This window comes from Mus caroli, unplaced genomic scaffold (assembly GCF_978045245.1).
Source record: "Mus caroli unplaced genomic scaffold, Mus_caroli_1 scaffold_9, whole genome shotgun sequence".
NCBI lineage: Eukaryota > Metazoa > Chordata > Mammalia > Rodentia > Muridae > Mus > Mus caroli.
The window spans coordinates 80207005-80223855 of NW_028227264.1; the positions used below are offsets into that span (position 1 = coordinate 80207005).

The 16851-nt window shown below is 57.3% G+C and overlaps 1 protein-coding gene across 2 annotated transcripts in view; it reads right to left on the reverse strand.

The window, feature by feature from the left end:
- The window catches only part of Nfic (nuclear factor I C), a 31244-nt gene extending 16427 nt beyond the window's left edge, over nucleotides 1–14817 (reverse strand). For both annotated transcript variants that reach the window (XM_021173578.3, XM_021173576.3), the window contains exons 1-2: nucleotides 14712–14817; nucleotides 7730–8261 (exon numbers count right to left, since the gene is read on the reverse strand). In XM_021173578.3, the coding sequence (XP_021029237.1) occupies nucleotides 7730–8261; nucleotides 14712–14741 (562 nt within the window). In that variant the 5' untranslated portion in view covers nucleotides 14742–14817. The remainder of the gene's footprint in view (nucleotides 1–7729; nucleotides 8262–14711) is intronic.
- Nucleotides 14818–16851: the final 2034 nt, after the last annotated feature.

Below are 16851 nucleotides of genomic sequence, written 5' to 3' on the forward strand. Positions count from 1 at the left end.
AAGGACAGGCTCTGTGCTGGGTGGCTCCGGGCCAGCTGGGCCATCTTGGAACCAGTTACAGACTCAGGGTGACCCTCCCCGTCCATGGTTTCCCATGCTGGAGGAAGAAGACACCATCGCACGGATCCATTCACCCTCTTCCATGGAGGGCGCTCAGTGCTCACTGCTGCATTATGGGTTGGACTTGGAACAGACCTTCTACAAACACTACAGGGCTAGGAAACCTGGTGGAAGGTTGGATTCACGGGAAACCACGAAGAGTGACAGGATGGAAAGAGGTGGGCCCAGAGAAGCCCCACCTACCCTGGTCTCATGTCTGAGAGGACTCGAGTGGGGCCTGGATGAGTGACTAGGAGTTTGCTAAACCGTGCCCCAGCCCCTCACTGGAGGATTATAGACGGAGCTCCACCCTTGACCACGGCCCCAATCCCCTCTCGTGGGGAGAGAGGACTCTTCAGTCCAGGTCAATGCAGACGTGCAGTTGGGCTGGCTTACCCTGGGGTCAGTGGGAGCTGGTGGTGGTTGGGGGCCACAGCTGGTAATTCTGAATGATTCCTTTTCTGAGACCCTTTGTGGTTTTCCTTGGGCCTTAGTTTCCCCAGCTATCAGAGCTGCTGAGATGTGGCTTCATTTAGCTCAGGGGCCAATTAGTGCGAACCAAGCCCGGAGCTCGGCCCCTCCCCCATGGTCTGCCAGGTGTGTCCTGGGTTCAAGTGTGAATCCTCCTTATCCTCTGGCTTCCGGGCAGGTAAGCACCAAGTTGGTACCAGCTGTATGCTGGTCCTGTGGCACTCGAGTGTCTCTTCTAATGTACAGATGGGGAAACTGAGGAAGGGCAGGGTTGGCTAAGGCTCACCCCACTCCCACCCAGTCCCCCTCCACAGCAGCCACCATGGGGCGCCTGTGAGCACTGAGTGGGTCCCTCCTTCCCAGTCTAGGCCCTCCCCTTCCGGACCCCTGCTGTGCTCTTTCCTCCTCGCCAGCTTTCTCCATCATAGCTCTTGAGTGAAACAGGCATGAGGTGGGTTATGGGGGACAGTGATGAGCCTGAAACCCCCTCACATGGAGGTTAGAGGCCACCCACAGGGGTCCACCTTGCCTTGAGCTCCCCCAGGCTGGCCTTTGCCGGGAACCAGTATTTGAACTCAGGTCTCAGTGCTTGTACGCAGTCACCTCCACACCCTGATCGCAGTCTCTGCCTCCCACGTGCTCCACCCTTATTAGGCTTTTCTCTGTCACTCTTGGTTGGGTCAACCGGGCTGGGAGCGGCGCCTTGCACACAGTAGGTGCTTAATAGTTGCTTGCTGCACACTGGCTTGGTTGGCCTGAGTCCATTCCCAACCCCTTCATACATCACAACCCACCGCCCCCCCATAGGCTGACTGGTGAGGTTGCCGCCTCTTACAGATTGGGATGTCTGACCTTGTCACTGGAGTGGGTAGACTGCTGGAGGAGGGCTAGGGGGTGCAGTCCAGGGACGCGGCCCCTTTAAGCCCCTCCCCCACACGGCCGGCTCCTCCTTATGTAATTGGGCCGTTGTCCTTGCATAACCCAGTTACATAAGGAAGCCTGGAACGGGCGGCTCCATCCGGCGGGGACCAGTACGAACACTGCAGGCCCCCCAGCACCCCAGCCCGGTCAGCAGCTGCCACAGCTGGTATTCACCCCTCCCACTGGCTCCCACCAAGGGACCCCATTGACTCTCACCTGCTTCCCGCCCTCCCCCTGACTCCTGCCATCGGTTCCCACCTGGGTAAGCCCTGCTTCCCCCACCCCCCCAAATTCTTGCAATCTCTGCAGCAGCCAAGAAAAATGACCAGTTTCAAACCTAGCACAGAATCTAGGTCCTTTCCCATTACTCAGAACGGGAAACTGAGTCCCAGAGAGAGGGAGCTCGCAGCCCGAGGCTGCACAGTGCTGACCACAGTGCGGGGAGGGCACAATGATGCTCCTGAACACACTCCCTCCTGTGCACTCTGCTGCACCTGTCTTAGGGCCTATTATGCAGTAGGCACTCAATAAATGCAACCCTTGTGGCCATATAACTAGTGACGTTTGTTTTAGGCCTTGGCTCTTAATTCCAAAGAGGAGGCCGTTTTAATATTTCATCTAGTTCTCTGTGAAAAAGGGGCAAGGCTGCTTCCTACAGGGTAAACTGAGGCAAAACAGGAAGGGAGGCCTCAGCCTGCCTGTGCAACCAGAAACAGCAGGAGCCCTATTACTGCACAGAACTTGGCTCCACCTTCCTCTACCCCAGGAACCCCATGTGTCTGGGGTTGGGAGTGGGTCCATTGAGCCTCTGGGCTTCTGTCCTGAGGCGGGCCCTTTAAGGCTGTCTGAGACTTGAGTCTGTCCCAGAGTGACCCCAGGGGAGGGTGTGGCCTGGAACAAGGGGCCCATTCAGTTCTGGGTGGGTGGGGGAAGGGGTGGGACAGGCCCAGGCCTGAAGGACTGGTGGGTGTGTGTTAGGAGACTGACAGACACCTGGAGTCAGACATGAAGGAACCCCACCTGCCTCTGTGCACCCCTTCTTCTGACCCCAAGCCCCAAACTTATTCCTTGAATCAGTTGACTTTTTTGCTCCCCACAGGAAAGTCCTTTAGGCCCAAGGGGTGAAGGGCTTCCCAAACAATTCAGGTCTCGGGCATGGGTTCGAATTCTGATGAGCTTCTCTGGGCCCAACCTCAGTTCTCAGGGCTCAGTGACATAAATGTGTCATATCAGGCAGTGTAGACACTCAGCAGCACAGGAAGGTGACCCCCTGCCTCAGGCCTTCCTTCAGCAGAGGCATAACAGAACCTATCCTAGAACCTAGGGCTTGCAAGTTCCCAGCCCCAAGATGGGCTTCTGGAAAGCTTCTCCCCAGTTCTCCCTCTGCTTAGGAAGCTGAGGCAGGGGGACTGATATGAGTCCCTACGACCTGAGACCTTGTCCCAAGAACCCAGTAGGGTCTTGAGGCAGGAGAATGAGGAGTCTGAGGCATCCTCAGCTAAGCAGCATGTTTGAGTCTAGCCTGGGCCACATTAAGACCCTGTCTTGAAACCCAAACAAGGCCAGATGAAAGGGCATTGGCTCATTCTCTGGGCCTCAGATTCCCTGACTGGTCAGGATACCCCATGCCTCCAAGAGTCCTGTCCATCATCCCACAGCAAAGTCCCACCCACTTGTGACTTCAGGCCCACGCAGCGGGAAGGGCAGTCGGGCTGTTGTCTGAGGGAACGGAGATGTCCTGAGCTGCTCCCAGCCAGTCCCAGGCGTAGAGCCAGGGCACCAACTGTGGTGCACACAGGTGCAGGGGGATATCGTCCACTGCTGAGCCCCAGAACATGGGCGCCCTAGGGTGACCCCCATCTCCCACACTCTGAACACACTTGTTGCTATAGGAATGATGGTATTTGATACCTTTCTGGGGCTATGCAGCCTGCAGGGTGGAGCTACAAGCTCCCATGATGCCCTAGCCCTTACTAGTCCCATTCAAACCTCGTCCCCTCCCCATGCCCCTTGCAGGCCTGGACCCTGGCGCAGCCTAAAGTAAGCAAGCCACTTGCCCAGGACCACGGTGTCACCAAGTGGTGCTATGGATGCCCACCTATCTCTGCAGCCACTAAAGACACCACCAGACCTTTCCTGCTGAGGAAACAGGCTCAGGGATGTTGAGCGGAAGATGGGCCCTCGCTCCCTTCTGGGGACTGCAAGGTCTGAGAATCTACAAGGAAGTGGGCCAGCTTGGGCTACACAGTGAGTCTGGTGTTTTTGAAGCAGGTTCTCGCTCTGTAGCCCGAGCTAGTCCTAACATCATAGATTGAAAGGGGGGTTGTATGTTGATTTTTTTTTCCCAGGAGTTTCAATCTGTTACTTAGGGACTCAGCTAAGGGATCCCAGCTCATAGATGAACGTGAGGCTGGAAAAAAGGGGGTGACTCCTTCCCTGAAGATGAAGCATTGAGACTGGGGCATGGTCAGTGTGGAGCCCCCACCCCCGTCCAGAACCCAGTCCACTGGGGAGGGTTTGAATCAGGGTGGAGCCCCGCCTCTAATCCCCCAATGATTAGCCGGGGGTGTGGTCAGGGGTAGAGCCCCACCCAGAACCCACACACTGAGGAGATGGGGGCGTGGTCATGACATAGCCCTGTCCAGAACTCCACAGTGAGGGGTCTGGGGGGCGTGGTGAGGATGTAGCTCCGCCCAGAATCCACCCCCACCCCACCCCTGTGAGTTGCTGGGATGTGGTCAGGAGTGGAGCCCCGCCTAGATTCCCCCAATGAAGGGCCGGAGGCATGGGCAGGGTGGAGCCCGGTCTAGGGGGTTCTCCCTTGAGGAAGGGGCGAGTCCTTCAAGCCCCTTGGGTATGGAGCCCCAACCGGCCTCCTGCTATCCCAGCACCGACAGGGGCAGTATGGAGCTTCCCTCTAGCACTCGCACGCTCACACTCCAGCTCTGGATCCTGCCATGGCAGCCACCCCATCCCCGTGGCTGTTGGCGGGAAGCGAGTCCGGCCATGACCAGCACATGGGCACCATCTGGGCTGGCAGCTGCCGGCCTGGGCGGACCTGGCACCCCTCCCCCCTGGCATGGCGCCTGCCCGCGCTTCGGGTTTCGCAGGCTGCCAGCGGGGCGGGGGGTGGGGGAGGGCAGGGCGGGCTGGCAGCCGCCTCTCCCGCGGCCCAGCGTTCCCAGACTCCTTCCAGAAAGCAGGCCAAGTCGGGGAGCCTGACTCCATTCCTCCCGCTGCTGGCCTCCTCCCCACCAGCCTCCTCCCCACTAACTCTCCCGCACCTCAGTGCTCCCCGCAGGCTCCTCCCTGGTCTGTGTTCTGAGCTTCTGTGATCCCAGGACATTTGCCCTGGCTGACCCTGCCAGGCAGGCCTTCCCTGTCTTTCTTGGGCTCCTCACTACTTCCACTGCTCCCCCACCCACTTCTTCCTTTGAGACAAGGTCAGCTTTGAACTCAGTAATGTAGTATGGGCTGGCTCTGAACTCCCAAGTGCTGTGATGACAGGCAGCATCTGCAGTTCTGGGGACAGAACCTAGGACCCGCTGGAGTGCCCGCCCCCATTTAAACCATTATCCCCATCGTTCCAAGTCTCATGTCAGACCCCCAGCACTGACTTTTGTGCCTCACAGGAGGTCAACCCTAGCTCTGCCACCCCAGTGTTAACATCACAGGTAGTGGGGGCAGGGGGCTGGGAACCCATGGGGCAGAAGGGGGACAAGAGACTGTGCCCTCCATCGAACCGATAACTGCTGGCTCAGACCGAGCCGGGTCAGGCCTGAGGACCAGACTTGGGGGCCAGGGCTAGGGGCTGGGTCTCTCAGACCTAGCAGGGGAGCACAGAGGTGGTTAGGCTGACCTCTCCACTTCAGGTACGTGAGGGGGGGCTTTGGTGGCCCTGGCAAGCCTTAGCTTTCTCTTGGCTGTGACATCCCAGAGAGGGCAGGTCTCCTCTTTGACCCTCTGTCTTCTCCTCTGTCAAACTGGCTTCTGCATTGCTGGCCACTGCCCAGACTCCAAAAGAGTTGCTAAGGCAGGGCATGGTGGCACACGCCTGAGATCTCAGTGCAGAAGACCCAAGCTCAGCTACACAGCAACCTAAGGCATTCAAAAGAAAGTGTCTGATGGAAGAGAACGGAGCTGGGAATCAGGGTTCTGGAGTATGGTCAGGAGATCTTCTCAGGGGAAAAGCATTCTGGGAAAATGGGACACAGTGGGCAAAGTCTGTGACAGTGATGGTGGCTCTGGCATGGCCTGTGCCTGCTGCATCTTGGTCCCCATTTCTCTTCTCTTCTCTTCCCCTCCCTCTTCCCTTCCCCCACTTTCCCCCTCTCAGGATTCCTGGCATCTTCAGGGTGCCTATTTGTGAACGTCCTATACTATAGATAAGAAAATGAGGCACAGAGACAAAGACTGACCTGCCCGGGTCACACAGCCAACTAGCAACAGAGCCATGGGATGCCAGACTGGCAGACCTGGGCTCTCCCGACCTTCCAGAGACCCAGCGGGCTGAGCAGGGTGACCCCTGGGAAGGTGTCTGGGAGGCTTTGCAGAGGCTAGGCAGAGGAGGGTTGGGGAGGAGAGACATAGGGAAATTGTGCTGACACAGCAGAAAGTTCCTTTGAAATTTTTATCAGCTCAGCTCCAAGGAGGCAGGGGAGAGACGGAGAAACCAGACCAGGATCTGAATGCCAATAAGCCAGGGACCCGCCCCCCCCCAGCTTCCACCCCCACTCCCGCATCCTGTCACCGCATCTGTGACCTCTGACCCACACAGCTGGGAGCTGATGGGAGGTGGGGGCGGGGCTGAGCGAGGCTGAGGTCAAAGGCAGTCAGACTCAAGGTCAGAGCTGGGAGAGACCCTGGTTGGCTTGACTGTGCCACTGTGGCCACCAGCAGACAGGGCTGGAATCTGAGGCATAGAGAAGACATGATCCACCTAGCCAGGAGCAGCCTACCCGGCCCACGCTGTCCTCTCTGCCATGTAGACTGGCTCTCAGGCCACTAGTGACCTACGCCAGCAATGTGGGTACTGGGTACATGGGTGGCTTCTAAAGCCTCAGGAAGAGCGTGAGCTACTCTCACCTCACAGCAGTTCCCCTGCCTCTGCCTCCAAGTTCTGCCGGACTACCCCACAGCAGTTCGGGGTCTCATTAAGGCTCTCACCTACCCTGAAGCCTACTTGGGGGGCCCCAACTCAGCTAGGATTAGAAGTGGGCAGAGCCATGGCTGTCCCATCCCATAACCTCTAGCTCATTCTGTACAAAGTAGACTGGAATGGCCACGCCCCATCTGGCCACTCCCATCCAGCTCCAAGTCAGGCCCTGCTTAGGGTCTTGGTCATAGGCTATTCTTCCCCTGCCTTAGGTCCATGGACACCATGCCCACTAATCCACACTCCTCAGGTGACACAGGGTCTGGTCAGGTGGAGGCTAGCTCTTTGATGAATGGCCGCTCCTTTCTGTGCTTGCTTCACACACTTGTCATCTGCCTACTTCTCCCAGGTCTGACAGAGCACTGCTCACTGGGTTCTGCTTGGAAGTAGGACAGATATTCATGGATGCTGATCCTGATTGTGCCTCCCATAGTCACCCAGTCCTGGCCCTGCACCCCCAAGGCCTTGCCCTAGCCCATGGCACCAGATGGTGACTATGGCCTGACCCTTGACTGTGCACCCAACCCTGACCTTGACCATGGTCTCACCCCTCACCACCACCAAGGCCCAGATCCTGTGAGTTGACCGCAGCTTAGCCTCTGACTGTATCCATGACCACCATTATGATGCCCCTGATGACGATCCTGAACCTCACCATGGCTCTGAACATGATCCCACCCTTGACCCTGACCATGGCCCAACACTGATCCCTCCCCAACCACAGACATCGCATAGGTCTTGACTATGACCCTAACTATTACCTTGCAGCCGACAATATCCTGTTTCTGACTATGACCCTGTCTGCGACCCCTCTCCAGTCCATAGTCCTGCCCCTGTCCGTGGCCCTGCCCCTGCCCATGACTCTGACCACAGCCTGCCCATGACCACAGTCTTGCCATTTGACCACAGTCCCTCCCCTGTCCATGGTCTCACCCCTGACCATGACCCAGCTCCTGACGATGACCCTATCCAGGGTCCTACCCCTGTCCATGGTCCCTCCCCTGGCCACACCCCCTCCTTGTACAGGGTCTGGCCTTTGACCATGGCCCTGACCTCTCTATGCCCCACCCATCCCACACTCACCGCGCTCCCGCACGAAGTAGGCCAGGTACAGGTCCAGCTCCTTGACGGCCACACCGATATGGTGTGGCTGCACACACAGCACCGGGTGCGCACAGGCAGCCGCCTTCACCAGCCGCTCACCATCTGTGCTCTCTAGTGGGATGCCCTTGAACAGGATGACCATGACCAGGTCCAGACGCCACACTTTGTCGGCCTGGCGCAGGCAGTCGATGCGCCGCATCTTGCCCTTCTGGTCCGGGTTGGACAGCACACAGCCCGGCGCCTTCTTGCCAGTCACAGCCAGTACGAAGTCTTCACGGCACTCGGGCCGGATGTCCTTGCGCAGCTTGGCCAGCAGCCGCGACGCCCACTTCTGCTTCACTTCGGCCTTTTCGCCCAGCAGCTCATCCTTCACCGCGCGCTCCTCGTCCTTGGACATGCGCTTCTCGTGCTTCTTGAAGTACTTGCGCTTGCGCGCCTGCAGGTTGAACCAGGTGTAGGCGAAGGCGCGCACATGCGGCAGCAGCGCCTCGATGAACGGGTGGAACTCATCCTGTGGAGAAGCAGGCAAACTGAGGCTTAGGCCAGCAAGACCTACTGCTCAGGCAGGGAAACTGAGGCCTAGATCAGCAGAGACCCATTGCCCATATGGGCAAACTAAGGCCCTGTGAACTCAGGCCTGTGTTGCCCACATAAGGAAACTGAGACCTAGGTGAACACAGACCCACTGCCTAGGCAGGGAAACTGGGGCCCAGAGTGTTCCACACAGATGGGGAAACCAAGGCCTACCACAAGGATAGACCTACCACAGATGGGGAGGAAATGAAGCCCTGGAGAGCCCACCAGGACTCCCAGGGCCTGGCAGAGCAATCTGAGGACCTTGACGATCCCCATGTCCCTGATGAAAAGACTGAGGTTCTAAGAACAGGGACTGTCCAGAGAGGTTGCCCACAAGCAGCATTCCAGAGCAGAACTGCCCACTATGGATGTGTTGGTGACACCTTAGCCTGGGCTCAGGGAAAAGCGACAGTGCAGCTGACTTATAATAAAGTTTTATCGACAGAGGGGACAGTGCATCAGCCCCATGTGGCAGCTGCCCCCTGAGGTCCCAACTGCCAGCTACAGGCTCCCCAATCACAGATGGCAGGGCCAAGCAAACAGTGGCACTCAAAACATGCACAAGCCTCAGGCCTGAGTGGAGGCAGCAGGGTGGGCAGCCCTTGGACTCCCCCTAGGGCCTGGGAGTAACATGAGGTGACCTCCCCTTTAGGGAGGGGTCATCTTGAGAACACCAGGGTTGATTCCCAGTTGCAAAGTGCCAGGAATTTAAGGGAAAACAATATAGTTTCTGCTTCTGCTGGGGCTCAGGAGTTTGGGACAGGAGTCATACATTCCCCATGGATTGGCTGCTCAGGGACCAGCAGGGAGCAACCCCAGAGCTCCACTACCCATGGCTTGATGGGGAAACAGAGGCCAAGGCTTTGCAGAGATACCCAAGGTCCCCACAGGGCCCTGAGGCGCTACATCACTGGTTGCTATCCTGTTCCTTTCCCAAGTTGGGGTCTTCCTCGGATCCCCAGGCTCATTGAGGAACCCCCAGGTAGCATCTGCCCGCTCTGGGATCCAGGTTCCCTAAACTCCAGAGCCAGGACACCAAATGCCACCTATTACCAAACCTCTGAAAATAGCCTGTGAGCTGGAAGAGGCCAGGCCCAGGCCACCCCGTCCCCAGGCCAATGTCCTCTGAAGTGTGACTCACTGGAACAGCTGTGGCTGGCCTGAACCTGGGGGGGAGGGTGCTCCTGATGCCTGCTGAGGCTGAGGAGATGGTAAGACTGGGCTAGCCTGGGGACAGAAGCAGGGCTCTTCTTGGGTCTGGATGGTAAGTGACACGTGAGATCAGAGACAGGAAGGAACCTGTCCAGGTACACACAGCCCTCAGCCGGGCTGGGGCAACAGGGTGGTTGGAGGGTCCCCTGCCAGGGGGATACATCTGTAAGTGCAGTATAGGATGGCAGTCAGTGAGGGATGGGTGCTGGCATCCCAGAGTCCTGTCTCTAAATTCACTCTAAGTACATTCCCCCTCTGAGCCCCACTTGTCACCGCTCTCTAGGTTCCACCCCCTCGGGGAGGCCATGGTGGATGTGCCCACGTCACTGATGGCCCTCACTGGCCAGGAAGGTAAACACTAAGTAACCGGGTCACAGACTTGCTGGCCATGCTCCCTGGGCTCTTCTGGTCAGGCAGTCCCTCTCTGTCCCACAGGTTCAGCCACAGCCAGGACCTCATCACCAGTCCAACAAAGGAGAGGGCCAAGACTGGTATGGGGCTGACAACCCCCGAACTCCTACACACTCCTAGATGCCCAGTCTCCAGTACCCCTCCTTCATACAGCCTTGTCCAGTCAAGGATCAACACTGGGGAGTCCTCATGGAAATGGGGAGCTGGTAAGCAGGCCTTTCCCATAGTTGGGCCTCTGGCATAGTCCTTGCTGGGCCACTCCTAGTCCTTCCCTCCCTCTGAGCTGTCAACTGCACTCCCCAAACCTACAGTCTTCCTTACAAAAGTGACTGCGCAGTTCTGAGAATCTGCTTGTCTACTCCCAAACTCTGAGGCATCCTTCAAAGCTCTAATCTCAAACCCTTTCCCATGTGGCTGGTGAAGGGTACAGGTGCCTAGGATAGTGACAATGCCCCCTACAAAAGCTCAGAACTTAGCTAGCATCTGTGGAGAGCCCTGACCTCGGCCAGGGAGGGGTTCATTCCCTGAATTTACTGAGCACTTACTTTCTGCCAGCCTGGAACAGCTGGTGCAAAGGTCCTGGGGCAGGAGCAGAGGGCGCAAGGGGCACACGGGAAGAGTACACCCCTAGCCTATACTCCCCTAACTCCCTGTGGATCCTCCGCTCAGTCCTTGGTCACAGATGAGAAAGAGAGACAGGGTTACAAACTCATGATAATCCTCCTGACTCAGATTCTTTTTTTTTTTTAAGTGCACATGATGGTTCCTTATTTATTTATTTATTTATTCATTACTATACATAAGTACACTGTAGCTGTCTTCAGACACACCAGTAGAGGGCGTCAGATGTCATTACGGATGGTTGTGAGCCACCATGTGGTTGCTGGGATTTGAACTCAGGACCTTCGGAAGAGCAGTCAGTGCTCTTACCCACTGAGCCATCTCTCCAGCCCCCTCAGATTCTTAAGTACTAAAGTTACAAGTGTGTTCCACCTTGCCTGGTGGATTTATTTATTTATTTATTTATTTATAGACAGGGTCTCTCTGTTTGGACCTGGCTGTCCTGGAACTCACTCTATAGACCAGGCTGGCTTCAAACTCAGAAATCTTCCTGCCTCTGCCCCCTGAAGGCTGGGATCAAAGTGTGGGCCACCACCACCCGACTGCCGGTGACCTTCCAAGTCATCCCATGCATGTATCTGAACTTATCATGCACCCAGCAGCTTCAGGAGCTGCTCAGAGTCAAAATCAGGGCAGGAGGTGAGGTTGGGGAAGGCACCAGGGGGCCTGAGTTTAAATCTCAGCCTCCTGTGAGAGGCTCAGGGTAAGACTGATCCTGACTAAGGACACCTGTGGGTGACGTCTGACCTTCACATGTGCCCAGGTGTTTGGGGGTCACCACTGTTCCCCACTTCAAGTCTGCATCACTTAGGCAACAGGATGAAGAAAAGCTGGGAAATGCCTATGAGCTAAACCACTGGCCACAGCAGCAGCATTTATTGGGCATCAACTGTATACCCAGCTCTGGACAATGAGTGTGGCATCTGTGGGTATCTGAAGGGCATACCACCCTGGCCTCCCCACACCTTATATCAGTGGGCATTTACCACCAAACATTCATGGAACGCCCACTGTGTGCCACCACCTGTATCTGGTGGCATTTTCTGAGCTCCTACTGTGTGCCACACCCTATGTCCAGCAAATAAAAAATATGCCCCCAGCAAGAGCTGAGGCAGTCACTGAGGTTCTGGACTCCCATTTCTGAGTATCTAAGCATACCTAGGGTAGGGGTGGGGTGAGCGTGCATGCCCAGGGGCAGTGGGTCCCTGTGCACTGGGGAGGGGGGACTACCCAGCCTGAAGGAGGGGGACAGGAAGGAGGCGGGAGGCTCCTGTGTCTGATGCAGGGCGGCCGCTCCGCAGGCAGGAAGAGCCGGAGAGGGAGCAGAGGCTGTGGCGGGAGAGGCCAGAAAGCTGACTCGCCAGAATCCAGCGCCCTGATTTACAGGCCTCAGCCCTGGCAGAGGCACCTTTTCTGCAGAGAGGAGGGGGTGGAGGGGATGGGGACAGGGCTATCACTGTGAACCCACTCATGGACACACTGAGGACCAAGCCCATGCTGTGCTGCCTTGGGACACTTCTCACCCTCTCTGATCCCATCCCCCTCTGGAAGGAGACCCCAAACGTCACACACCCTGCACTGCCTCAGTTTCCCCACTGCCAGGATGGAAGCAGCGAGACACAAAGTTATGAGGAGGAATGAATGGAGGAGGGAGGTGGCCTCAGCTCAGGCCCAGGGAATCCTCAACCTCAGCCAACAGGGATTTGGCCCCAAACCCGGAATAACTAACATGGGGCGGGAGGGCGGGAAGGAGGAAGGGGGAGGGGGAGGGGACACCTCAGCTTGGGATTCATGGAAGTAACGGCTACTTCCTCCAGAGAGTAAAAGTGAAAAGGGGCCTGAGTCACCACCCAGAGTGACAGACGGCACAGGGGACCCACGGGGCTCCCAGAATCCTCTTGGGCACCTGGTGCCCTGGCATGGACACTGACATCAGGGCCAACCCCACCCCGGGCCAGGCTCCCGGTAGGATCCGGTTGGATCAGCAAAGGAGTTATTTCAGTCTGAACCCTGGCTGTAAAATTAGCCGATTTGGGAGGGATGGGTGAAGAGAGACAGAGAGACAGAGACAGAGAGACAGGTCAAGGCAGACACCATGAGTGACAGTGGCAGGGCCGAGAGGATGGGGGCTGCAGCATTGCTCCTGGGGTCCTTCTGCCCAGCCTGGGCTTGTGTGGAGCTGGAGAGACCACACTTGGAATTCAGGGGACTCTTGAGATCCCATGGGGACTCCCTCAGGGTAGGAGGGGGTGAGTGGGAGATCACGGGTGGGAGAACCCCAAACTCAGGGCAGTCTGGGGTCTCCTCCATCTTGTGGTGCCTCTGCCCTCTCTGCTCTCATCAGATCCTCTGCCCCACCCCCAGTCCTCCCTGCCAGATTGACCCACACCCTCCTATGGGGGAAACTGAGGCCAAGGCCATACTGTAAGTCCTCAGGGCTGGAGCCAGCACTGGGGTTGCCCCCACCCCCAGCTCCCAGCAGCAGCCTGGATGGAGGCCTCCAGAAGGCCAGGACGGGGAATTCCACGTGCCCAGGCTGCCTTCCAGCCGGCCACGTCTGCCTCAGACCTCTCAGCCACCAGTAGTCAGCACAGAGACTCCAGTCTCCCTGGGGTCACCCAGCAATTACATCCCAACGACAGTGCTCTGGCAGCAACTGAGCAACACCTGCCCTGGGCTGTGGAGTGACCCACTCCTCAAATCTCACTTGAAGTAGAAACTGAGGCCTGCAGAGGAGCAGGCATTTATCCAAGGTCACCAGGGAACCCTGGGTAGGGCAGGCTGGGGTTCCCTCAGTATGAGGGTCTCCCCCGAGGATCACAGAACTGCACCTCTTACCAAGCTGGAGGGACCCACAGGAGTGGAGGACCCCAGGATCCTGTCCCTGAGATGGGCTACCTGGGTCTTCCCTGGCAAAAACAACCATGGCCCTCACAAAGTTCTCCTCAGGACATCAGACAACTGCAATTCCCAGAACCAATACAGTCTGGAGACCACTATGTCTCACTCTCTTTCAGGGGGAAACTGAGGCAGACACACAGCAAAAAAAAAAAAAAAAAAAAAAAAAAAAAAAAAAATCACAAGAGGCTGTGGAGTTGGAAAAGACAGGCTTATGATTCCAGGGGGCAGACACAGCTGGGGGGGCTCCTTGAAGGGGGGTCCCCTGGAGGGATGGATGCACCCCTCCCCACTCTCCCTCAGATGCTGGAACCCAGCCAGAGGGGCACAGCAGGGCAGGTGCTGGACTGGCCACCTAGTCCGCAGCCCGCAGTGTCCGCCAGTCCCCTGCCGCCGCCGCCGTCTCCTCCTCCTCCTCCTCCTCCTCCTCCTCCTCCTCCTCCTCCTCCTCCTCCTCCTCCTCCTCCTCCAGCCCTGGCCTCTGCTCCTCCCGCCAGCCGCCTGGCAGCGCTTGCTCGGCTCAATAATTCAAGAATCAATGCGGAGCTGGGGGGAGCTGAGCCAGGGAAGGGGGGGGAGACCCGCGATGGACACCCGCAAGACTGCCCCTCCCCCCGCGCGCCAACTTCGCGCGCCCCTCCCCCTTCGCGCGCACACGTGGGCCTGAAATGGAGGGGGACACTGCCAGCTGGAGGGGGGGGGGCGGCCACCTGGGAAACCAAGAACTCGCGAACAAATAGTCTAGGGGTCCCTTTACCGCACAGCTAGGGAGACCCACAGTGCAGCAGGGAACCCCAAGATCAATCCTACGGGCGGGTGGGGAGCGTTCTACGAGCGGGTGGGGAGCTTCCTGCGGACACCTACTCTCTTCTCCATCTGGAGGGGACCCAGACTTCCTGGGTGCAAAGGGTGAGGGCTGTGGGGAGGACGCCACCCCCCCCCAATCCAGCCAAGACAAGAGAGAGTTCCAAAAACAGCCGATTTAGATCAAAGTGGGGGCCCAGAAAATGGGGTTCCAAGTGTGCAACCAAGCTTAACGAGGATGGAATCCCCAATCTCAAGAGTTGCCCGCACCCCAGGTCCATGCCAGGAACACCCTGGCCTGGAAGAGGGTGGGTAGGGAGGACGCGCGCGCTTTTTTTTTCCCACCCCCGCTGCGGAGGGGAGGTTCCAGACTGCAAGAATGCGGTTCCAGGTGGAGCCAGGGTGCGGGCCGGGGCCAGGCCGGGAGCGGGGTGCGTACCTGGGTCAGGCAGAGCGGGGAGGAATACATCCCGGGGCGCTGGCACCGGAGGCGCAGAGGCCGAGCGGCCGCCGAACTTACTGAGTCATTTTTGCAGCCGCCCTCCCGCTCCTCCCTCCGCCGTCCTCCCCGCCCCGCGCCGCCTCTCGCCCGCCCCCGCTCCCTCCCTGCCGCCCGCATCCAACTTTCAAAGAAATCGCCGACAGCAAACAAACAAACAAACAAACAAACTATGTCTCTACACGCGGACCCCCGAGTCCCCTCCCTCTAGAGCTATCCATTTGTAAGAGGAGGTCGCAGTGATCAGGTCCACGAGATGGGGCTGAGCCCCTAGCTGCCCCCCATGTCCTACCAGAGTCCCTGCAGCAGCCTGCCTCTGTCCCCAGCTGTACCCCAAACTCCATCTGCCCTCCCTACCTGTTCCCTCAAAGGGAAGTGGGGGACCAGGGTGGGAGGCTTTCCCTTAAAAGGCCAATAAATGGTCTGGCAGCAGGTATGGGGTCCCTGGGAAGGGTGCCATGAAGGACTCCAGGCCAGGCCAGGCTCTGACACTACTGTGTGATAAAGAGCAGATTGGAGCGATCCAGGCCAACCAGGTCCCCAAGTTTAGATCAGTGTCCAGGCTGCCCATTTCATATTTGGGGAATCTGAGGCACAGGGAAATCTCACTCCAACTAACTTCATTTTTCTTTTCTTTTCTTCCCTTCCTTCCTTTCTTTTAATTATTACTATTTTTGAGCCAGAGTCTCATGTTGCCCAGGTTGGCCTTGAACTCACTATGTAGCTAAAGATGACCTTGAACTCCAGATCCTCCTGGGAAGACAGGTATGCTGGGCCTTGCCCAGCTGGAGATCACCGTTCTGAAGGCAGCTCTGAAGAAGCCTGCACACCCCCACCCGGGCAACCAGTGTCCACTCACAAGTCTAGACCTTTTTCAGTTATTTCTCTCCCAGGGACCCAAGGACATGGGATGTGGGCTCTGCAAAGCAGGGGTGGGATTTGAGGGCTGGGGGGGGGTGCTACAGGGCACTAAGATGCTTTAATCCGTTATCACTGCAATTCCAGTGAAGCCAAGGCCCAGAGAAGGAAACCACTGACTGGTTGGGGTGTCAGGTCCCAGGTGCCTGCCTGGCACACGGGCCACCTGGTCCATACCCCAGGAGATGCTTGTGGGTGACACTATTAGGAGTACCCACAGATACTGACCAAACCACCTGGCAGATTGGATGTGCACCCTTGGGATGTCCAGGACACCAGGGCCCACACCTGTCATCCCAGCAGGGATGAAGAGGCAGGAGGAACAGAAGCCAAAGGCCAGCCTGGGCTACATGAGCCCATACTGATCACCTCCCTATACTAGGGACAGCACACAGTAGGTTCAATGCATGCATAGTGTGCATGTGTGGCTCTGTCCCAGCCAATAAACGTTGTTCTTGCTGAACCTCAGTTTCCCCGTGGATGTCTAATGTTCTGGGTTGTGGAGATGCAAGCAGACACCAGCACCGAGGTGACCATGTGCCAAGGGTGCATCGGGAGGCTCAGGAGGACACTAGACTTGTACCTCAGCAGCATATGACCCATTTGTTAAAAAAATAAAAAGTCAGGGTGCTGGAGAGACAGCCCAGCAGTTTCAGTCCCAGCTGCTCTAGCAGAGGAACCCAGGTTCGGTTCCCAGCACCACCCACATGGCAGCTCACAACGGTCTGTGACTCCAGCTCGTGGGACCCCGACACCCCCACATGTGGGGCACACAGATATAAATAACAACATAAACAGAAATAAATCTAAATATACAAATTAAAGCCAGGCATGATGGTGCATGACTTTAACCCCAGTGCTTAGGGGGCAGAGGCAGGTGGATCTCTGTGGGCAAACCTAGTCTACAGAGAGAGATGCTATCTAAAAATAAAGACATCTTGCTGTTGTTATTCTTACCACAGTTGCCTCTGGAACTGTCCCTAACACTACTGCACTAAGGGAGAGACATGGCCACCAACACAAACTTCCACCAACTGGGTCCAGCACAGGGCAACCCAGCCCCTAGCCTCAGCCAGGGACAACCTAAAATCATGTACAGCCAGGAAAAAAGGGGGGGCGACCTGGGGCTGTCTCCAAGGTCCATCCAGGCAGAAATTGCTGT